The 9,749-nt window shown below is 40.1% G+C and overlaps 1 protein-coding gene across 1 annotated transcript; it reads right to left on the reverse strand.

The window, feature by feature from the left end:
* Positions 1 to 863: 863 nt before the first annotated feature.
* Positions 864 to 9,533, reverse strand: ints13 (integrator complex subunit 13). The gene is made up of 17 exons (XM_067581697.1): positions 9,146 to 9,533; positions 7,421 to 7,672; positions 7,164 to 7,238; positions 6,774 to 6,976; positions 6,190 to 6,270; positions 5,877 to 5,967; positions 5,578 to 5,706; positions 4,056 to 4,140; positions 3,842 to 3,934; positions 3,429 to 3,518; positions 3,051 to 3,229; positions 2,808 to 2,972; positions 2,415 to 2,569; positions 2,072 to 2,302; positions 1,770 to 1,900; positions 1,347 to 1,482; positions 864 to 1,132 (listed from the first exon to the last, which is right to left on the reverse strand). The coding sequence occupies exons 2-17, from the start codon at positions 7,661 to 7,663 to the stop codon at positions 1,096 to 1,098; spliced, it is 2,124 nt and encodes a 707-aa protein (XP_067437798.1). The 5' UTR covers positions 7,664 to 7,672; positions 9,146 to 9,533; the 3' UTR covers positions 864 to 1,095.
* Between the last annotated feature and the right edge of the window lie 216 nt (positions 9,534 to 9,749).

Consider the following 9,749-nt stretch of genomic DNA (forward strand, 5'->3'; position numbering starts at 1 on the left):
GAGAAGCAATGCTTCCAGAGTTCCCAATCACTAAAGTTGGACATGTGAGCTACAGACATGACTGTCTGTTTACTACTCCTACTTCGACATTTGGTGAGTTGACCCCTGCCATCTACACTACACTGAATCCAGGCACCAACACTTCTCTCAGTCCCACCTCCAATACCTGTGTCTCTGCACCTGCAGCTACAACTTCCACAGCACGACAAATAAACTCTTATCAATGGATGGCCGATATGTTTACAGCTCTATTTGTTGTCTGCCTCCTCATCCTGATAGTCATCCTCATTGCCGCAGTTCTTTATTTCTGCAGAGGAAGGTCAAGGACAGTCGCTATTTGGCCCGCATGCAGGTTACTCTCAGTTCAAAGCAGGGATCTGAGAGCCATTAGACCAAGACTGCCTCCAGTTTTCCAACCTGAACTGCCCCCGCCACCACTTAGACTGTGGATTAATATTTCACAAAGCGACGAAGGGCCGCTTCCTTCAGCCTGTGAGCAACAAAGGAAGACTCTTGATAAGGCACTACAGCCTCGACCTCCACAAGATACTGGATACTTTTCAAGTATCTAACAAAAAAAAGAAAAGCTGGATTTAACCTGTATTGAAAAAGCATGATTTGTAAAGTGTAACAACACCTCAATATTCCAGTCCCACAGAAGTAAATGGTGTCAAATTGAGACATTTTAAACATGGAAAATGTGGAAAGCATGTATACCAATCCTCTTGGCATTCTGCACTTTGCATTAATTCCCAAAATGTTTTCAAGCACCATCAAAATAAAAGCACTCTATTGACTCTGAGGGTTTTTGTCTTAGTTCAAGTTAAGGACACAAAAATTTCAAAATTCACTTCCACATTCAGTAAGATTTGTGCAGAGTTCTCTATTGACAGCTTTTATTGCGTTACACAATATGTGAACAGCATAGCTACAAAATCATGGGTAAAAAAATTTATAAATTCCTCGTCAAGAGTTCACTGTCTATTTCATTTTGATGTCCTTGTTTTGGGGGTGTGAGTGACACCAAAGTCTGGAAAACACTGTGGTCCACAACCTCCTCCTTGGAAAAAGTGAAGTAATGCATCTGTGGAAACATCATCTAGAGGCCTTGCCATTTTCATGAACATCCATCCTGTAAACAGACAAATTGTCAGGTAAGATGCATAACAAATGAAGCTCAACTGTGATCCTGTTTGAAATGTAAAGACACTTAAAAGCTTAGATGCAACACTTAAATGTACATTTGATGTAAGAAGAATACCCATAAAGTGACAGATGATTCATATTTCACTTTTTTCTACAGGGATTTCCCACTACAAAGCTAATCATTACTTTAAATAACACACCCATTCTCGTCTTTGAGGTGCTGATACAACTCGAACTTGTTGTTGACAGAGCTCACTCTTCCAACAAACTCTTGGTGTTTCCTGGAGTTGGCTGTCGTGATCCGATTGGTCCACATGGTGAGGAGCGAGACTGGACCTGCAAGAGAAAGTGAGACAAGGCATGAAAACATGCATAACAGATGCAGTAGGGCTTGACTGATGTCATCAGTTGGTATGCGCTCATATCCAGATACAATCAGCACTTTCAGATTCTTTAACATCATGATAAATAACCAGAGACACATACTTATGTTGTCTGTGTTAGTCTGCTGTTGTTAAGCAAAGAATGTGAAAAGAGCCTGAAGTGGAAGATTTTTCTCTGGCCAGTTTGACTGAAAACAGTCAGTCCAGAACCGAGCAGAGAAGTAAAATGAGGGTTTGTACCTTTTGCTCTCTCAGGAGGCTGAACCTCTTCCGTGGACAAACGGGGTTTCTTGTTAAGGGGCTCTGGGGAGTCGGGGGAATCCTTGATCACCTCCGACTCCTGATCTTCTTTATCCAGCAAACCCTTTAGCCTTCAGGTTAAAAACAAGACGGAGTAGTGTGAGAGAACATAAAAGTTGCATGGTGAGTTACGTCCTAAAGCCAAAGAGAAGATTTTTTTGCAAATAAATTTAGCTAAGACATTTTTTCTTTCTATGGTGTTTAAAACCAGATAATACTATAGACACCCAGACTGTACTTACCTCTCCGAATCCTGCCAGCTTTTGTCATCTGTGTCCTTGCTGCCATTTTTCTCTGTCCTGTCTTCCCTCTCCTCTCTCTTCCTCCCTCTCTTCTTCCTCTCCTCTTCCTCGGGAGGTTTGCTGCGGCAGGCGATAATGCAGTCCAGAACCCGCTGGTGTCTGTCAGTGGCTCCAGCATGAGTCTTCACTAATGTTTCCAGCTCATTCCACATTATACGGTACTGTTCATCTCTGGTGAGAACAACAATACAGAAACATTAGCAAAGCTTAAAAGCTTTTTTTTTTTTTTTTTTTTTTTTTTTAAATACTGTTATATAAATATAAGAATATTTATAATAAATACCTCTTGGGGCCTTTGCCTCTGGATCCCACAGTGGAGATAGGAAGAGGGTCGTTCTTCCTCTCCATGTCCACCAGGTTGTAGACGGTCTTCTGGCAGGTCAGAACGTCCTCCTCCGTCAGAGTCTCTTTTACTATCAGGTTAGCCAAAGGAACCACCTAGTGGAGGAAAATAGGAAGATACAGACACAAAATTTAACAGAGAGGCATAGCAACATGGAAAGAAGTGAAGTCTAAATTCTTGCCAAAAAACCCAACAGGCAGATAATGTTAAATTCAGATGTTATCACCAGAGAACAACAAGCCAAATATTTTTGAGAAGAGTGGAAACTTTTCTTGTAAGATAGAAGTCTTTCTAAGAGTGGAAATCCAGCAGAAAAATCTGCATGCTGCTTACGGCCTGCATGTTGAAGATGGTGGTCTGGGAGATGATCATCGGCCAGTAACGTGTGTGCCGTTCGAGCTGAGCCTTGGCCCTCTCAGCTGGTAGTTTCCCTGAGGGATCATGGGACAACTCTGAAACGGGAGTCAGCCGGTTCTCCCTCATAAACTCACCAAAGTCCTGGAGAGGACAAAACATAAAAATCAGTTACTATCAGAAGGTGCAAGTTTCAACACAGCTGGTGTGAGGTGAACGTACGGTGATGCGGTAGTCTGTCACTCGGCCTCCGCAGCCCTCGCTGATGGAGGGCGGGTCCTCCAGAGTGGAGCGGTTGCTGTTGAGCACATGCAGGAAGATCTCCCCTCCGTGGCTGCTGAGCATGTGGCTGATGACCTTTGACCCCGACTTCCTCGGCTGCTCCAGCAGCACTGATCGACCTGGTCAATCAATAAGCCAAACAAAAGGAAACTTTGGTGGTCACACACATACATTTACAAGTAAAACAGGTGACCTTTTAGACTACAACTCTTACTATCAGCAAGATATCACAGAATGAAAACTTCTGTCTCCAGGTTAATTTAATTTGACAGGTGAAAATGATTAATTGGGTTTGTAATAGGTGCGACATAAGCTTACCGTTAAGGAGAAAGTTTGTCAAACATGATGAGGGACGACTGTTAACGTCCGTGGGGGAGATGCGATAGGCTCCTGTGCAGTAATGCAGTTCTAAAGCACAAAAACAAAACAAAACAAAAAAAAACATACAACTAAGTAAGACCAATGCTACACAACATACCCCTCATTCTTTCTTCATAGCTGTGTAGGAATATTTTCCAAAAAGGCTGAATAATACTGTATGTCTTTTATTATACAATAATTCAGTAAAATCAGTACAAAAATAAAGAAACATCTGAAAAAGTAATTTTGTGTAGCAAATGTTTTTTCCCCCTGTCCAGTTAATTGTCTTATGACCCCTTAGATTTATTGTGTGACCCCTTGAGGCTCCAGTGCCCATGTTGGGAAACACTGCCTTAGTTGACTGAACCCACCTATGCTGTTGGTTCGTGGAGTGCACCATTTCAGTGTAACAGTCTCTTTGAGTCCATTTTCTCGAGTGCTGGTGCCCGCCATATGCAAGTCTCCTGCACAACCCAAACATAACAATTTATTAACCACTTACATCAATCAATTAATAAAAAATAATTTCAACCAAATATCCTGCTCCAATGTCTCATTTTTTAGTCCTCTTACAGGTGTACCCACCACTTTTAAAGAACTCCAGGTGAGCGTCTTTGTGATGCAGGAGCTCAACGTCATAATTGGCTGATGTGTTGGCGTGCTGCTCTTCCTGCCCGTCCGCAGAGACAATAACAAACACAGGTTAGCATGAACGTGAGCTCTTGAAGCACGCAATCACATACACATGTGGGCACAAACACTGCTGATTTCATGTTCCAAAGGGTAAATGATAATGGACAAACTAAAAGGAAAATGTTCGCTCCCTGAGTGACTGAAGGTTTTATCTATTCACATCAGAGACTACTGATTAATGTAAATGTCTTTAAATTCACACAATACTGAGCCTATGATTGTTTGACATAAATCATGGATTCCCAGTCTTAAAAAAAAAAAGCTTCATATATTTTGGACTTGAGCCCAAAATGGGGCCTGGGAAACACTTTTTCATCACAACTTTTTCTACACTTGGAAAAACAGCAGTATGATAACAGCTAAAGGTGGAATCATGTTGAAACATTTAAGGGATGGTAACGTTTAAAAACTAGTTAGCAAGACGGCACAATGGACAACACCAAGACACTAGAGGGGAAATGAGTAGGAGCTGAAGGGGGAGGGGGGGGGACACAGACCTGGGGAAAGTTTGGGCTGCTCTTAAGGTGTACACACCTGATAGACACTGACAGTATTTAAGAAGAGGCCACGCTGGTCACAGATATTTGGACGTAAAACCAGTTGAATGCAACATTTACTATATATTTAGCATTTTAGGCAAATCTACAGTGAAAAAAAAGTTGATTTTTCCCTGAATACTTTGATCTTTTTTTTTTATTTTTTATTTTTTATACAAAATATTGATTAAATGTAGATATTCAATAGATTCACTTTGTATAGATACTTGTTTCTTCTCTTATGTCAACTTAATTGGCAATAAATCTGATTTCACATTATGTATTTAAAGAAAATAGACCCCAAACTCTGCATTCCCTGGTTGTCCACAAGAGACCAGAGTTGCCTGTCCTTTACTGTAGCCTGACCATCAAATCTGTAGACCAACTGTCACATCAAAATAAATGAATGATACTGTAAGCCTGAGTTGAAAATATAGACACTACATCTGCCCCTTCCTCACTTGCATGTGTGTGTGATAAGAGTACTAACCTGTTCGCAAACATTTAATGTGGGCTAGCAAAACAGAAAATACAGCATGAAACCAGCAGCAGGTTCACAGTCATATCAACATGCAGATGAGATAAACAAAAAGATAAGAATGTAAAGATTTATGAGTTATTAAAGATGAAGAAGGGCTCACACAAAGAGATTAAGCAAACATAAAGAAAGGTGCGAGGGCTGTGAGAGAAAAGGGAAAATAACAAAACCATAAAAAGTAAGCCATCAATCAGGTAAAATGCTAGAGGGAGTGGTGCAATGCATGCTGCATATGACAGTTTTTACTAGCAAGAGAAAAAATTTTTAAGTTAAGTTTATGTGGGTTAACACTTTAGTGAGGCATGTGCAAGTACAGACTGAGGGGAAGAAAGTCTCTTACCTTCATGGGGATGTTTGTTATGGTAGTGGAGGCCAAGTCGAAGTGCTGCTGGACCAGAATGTTTAGTTTGGTGGCGAGGTGCCTCCCCGCCCGAACACTGTGAACTTCGCTGGTGAGCAGAGGAGAGATCTGAGACAACAAGAGATGGGTGCAGTGAGAAGCAACATCAAAGTTGTCACCTTTTCACCCAACAATGAGCTCCTGAATCAGCCTTCCTTCTGGTTCATTTGTTTATACCGACCCAAATGATTCTGATTGTGTTCAGAAAGCTGAGCCCTGAGCTTCTCATTAGCACCCACCTCTTTTTTGGGTCGGTCAGACACCAGCGTGTCCTCACCCTGCGGGTAGATGTGCACTAGAACCAGCTCACACTGCTGGATGGCCATCAGCCTGAAACAAAGTTAGAAAATCTTTGGACCACTTTAGATAATATAAACACAAGCAGAGTACACACACACACTGCAGATACCAAATGCAAAAACAAACTTTATATTAGGTCATGTGCATCTTGGTATCAGATTTCAGTATGAGAGAATTATCAACCAAAATTGAAGCTAATCATCTATAAACTCATTCAATGACAATTTTCTTCACACATCGTCTGATACTGACCTGTCTGAGCCTGCTGCCAGCTTGTTTTGTTCTAAAATGGTTTCCTGGATGCAGTCTTCCAACATGCGCACATGAGTATCACTGTATGATAATCAAAAACAGAGCACTACATTAGCACAATATTCAATTACATATTGCATAACAATATGATTTGACTGGATTTATAATTCTTTTAAAAATCTCAACTGTACAGAGAGTATAAAACACTGACAAGACACAGCTGCACAGAGGCACATATTTACATACATTTACAAAGAGAGAGTTTGTAACTTCATGTTTTAGCTTTTATAGTGAATGCTTTTGTACTTCCCATCATTAAGAATAGAATAGAATACAACTTTAATGTCCACCAATACAACAGCTCTTTGATAAATACTACATTTGTATGGTTTTTATGTGTTTCTGACACAGTCTGAGAGGTGTTTGGGTGATTTTAAGGCTGTAGTTTGTAATGTTTTAGTATTGGATGGTATTATATTTAAAGGGGTTTGGACAAAAGTGCTGGTTATACTGATATTGGCAGAATCTATCAACATATGTCTGATGGCTCCTGTTGATTTCCCGCCATGTTGATGAGTGTTTACCTTTTAGCATTGGTTAGGCAGATAATACGACCCCTATTAGCGACCCTCTCGGCTGTGTCCATCAGAGCCGTGCGCCTCTCGTGCTGCAACTCTGTGATCTTGCATAAAGACTCCACAGCGGCAACCAGACCGTGAAGGATACTGCAGCACTCGGGGTCCTCACGTGGGTTGGGAGGCCCAACAGCTGCCAGAGCAGACATGAGCTGTCAGAGAGGAAAAAAAAACACATAATCATATCGCAAGTCCTATTTCGAAGAAAACTTCTGCAAAAATGTGGTAACTGGAAATGTTGCAATTCATGAAAATGTTGCAAAATTGAGCTGCTGAAGACACTACAAATGCAGTTATAGTAAGATGGAATTATTCTTTTTCTGGTTTTAATGGGATTACCTCATGAGTGCTCTGGTCTTCCTGTCTCCAGCTATTCAAGATGTGGAACTCTGAGTCACTCACGATGTAATTAACCTGTAAAACAAAGTGGTGGCAGAAAATGTTAATGGCAGTTTTTGAGACAGCTATCTGTCCTTTTACAACGGTGTCCAAATTTCACACTTATAGTTGTGTCATTTAAGTGGAACCGGCGGTGGAGAAACAGCTTGAGCAAATACATTTCAGCCTGAGTTAAAAACAAAAAACAAGAAGCTAACCACTTTGTCCTTTGGATAGATGTCGTAGAGGATCCGGCAGTACTCCATGGAGCACTCCACAGCACAGGTCCAGAGGGATTTGGACACAGGGGCCAAAGGAATGACCCCTTGAGCTCGACTCTTCGTCAGCACATCACACTCCACCTGCTGACGACTAGACTCGGCCATGTAGGGACAGTGGTCCACCACAAAGACAGTCTTGTGAGGCACTCCAAACATCTTCATTTTGCAAATCTGCAACATGTGCCGGATCTGTAAGGACAATGGAAAAACACAGCAGCGTTAAGCTCGGCGTACATCTGCCTTGCAGTAATCATAAAGTTTAGAGCTGCAACTAACAATTATTCTCCTTGTTAATTACTCTGTCAATTATTTTCTTGATTAATCAATTAGCTGTTTGGCTTATAACATTTTTAAAAACAGTGAAAAAGTGGCATTCACAATTTCTCAGAGCCCACAATGGTGTCTTCAATTTGCCTCAAGATTTTTAATTTACTGTCACATATGACAAAGAAAAGTAGAAAATTGATACATTTGAGAAGCTGAAGCCAGAAAATATTTGGCATTTTTGGTTGAAATCTGCCAGAAATGATTATCAAGTTGCATAGTTGCAGATTAATTTGTGCTCTAATAGAATTTTCATTTTTGAATGCTTCACTCGCCAGTAAAACTGCTGTCCTCCATAGCCATAATCAGGGATGTAGCATCATCAATAATTAAATCAGTTTCACTGTTTTCCTTGGTGAGTGGAGTTGGTCTTGATTTAGGCTGGCAATGTAGACTAAAGTGAGTAAAATCAAATGTTAAAAAATTAAGTGAAGTGAATGAATGAATGGGAGTTTGTTTTATGTCTGGTCATTCGCATGACCCTCCCTCTTGGGATTATTCAGACAGAATTTCTTACAGAAAAATATATTGGCCTGAAGTAGGTTTAAATGTACAAAATCAGCTCACATAAGATAAGACTTTATTGTCCCAGACGGAAATTTTCCTTGGACACACAATGCTGCTTCTGTACAGCACCAAATAATTCAACAATACCACACACCATACATCTCATAAATACCATGATAGAAAGTACAATAGTTACATGAAATTACTTTAATAAACTAAAAATCAATAAATAGTCCAAATTCTGAGATCCTCAATAAAAGGTAAAACATCTGAGATCCTTCAGTGTATATATAATAAACAAGATGATCCCCAACAGTGAGATTCAAAGAAAGAAATAGTCCAATCAAACAAACAAATTGTTGGTCGGGACAAAAGTTGACATTTGAGGACGTCATCTTGCTCTTTGGGAAACTCTGGTCGGCTTTCTTTTTTAAATCATTTTATAGACCAAACAACTAATAGATTATTCGAAAAAAATCATCACCAGATTAATTGATAATGAAAGCAGCTCTAAAACAAATATATACAATCATAAGCAAAACAAGTGAGACAAACTCGGTATTAAATATAGTATCTTTTAAACTGTACATCGTTATATTTGACAGCGATCATTACAAAGTCACGCGCGTTGTGGCGTTTAAACATAATTTTATAACCACTGCAGTATTTCTCTTCCTTTTCACCACTACAGCAAAAACCTCAATGTTATCAAGACTTATTAGTTGCCGTGGTTGCTTTATTTTTAGGGATTAGGCCATCTGTATTGATACTCCGAAGCTGCCCTGTTTGACGTGTAAATATTGCGTCTTTGGAGAGTGGATATTAACTCACCAGGAGAAAACCTTGTCAGCCGAACGATTCCCGGTCAGGAAATTAACGGAACCAGCTGAAAAACTGAGCTTCTGATAGTTAAACTAGCTGTCTGGCTGCCGAACAACGGACCTGTTCAGTCTCAGGACATGTTAATCAGCAACTAGCTGCTAACGTAACATGAGCTACCACCAGCCGGAATTATGTCTGCTGTTTCACGTTTATTACCAGCGACATATATACACATAATAGGACATTTAATGCTAAAGTGAATGTGTGAATAATAATTTCCTAACTATCTTAACGCCACAATGACTAATAACACAGACAATACTCTCGTTAGCCTTTGTAAGCTAGCGGGTTTGTTATTGGCGGAAATATGTCCAGTAGTGGTCCGTTACAGTTTTTCCTTCCCCAACTTGTAGGCTGCACGGTTAAAATAGTTCCTTCTTGCCTCAATTGTGCTGTGACTAGTTCAGAAATCAAAACTTTTTTAAACCTGTTATTTACTATTTATTTCCGTGTCATGCCAAACATTCTCATCCCACATGGGATTACAAGACACCACTTTTTTTTCTTTACAAAACATGCATCTTCCGGTAATACAAATACAAGGGATATAAAA

Source organism: Thunnus thynnus, chromosome 23, assembly GCF_963924715.1.
Source record: "Thunnus thynnus chromosome 23, fThuThy2.1, whole genome shotgun sequence".
NCBI lineage: Eukaryota > Metazoa > Chordata > Actinopteri > Scombriformes > Scombridae > Thunnus > Thunnus thynnus.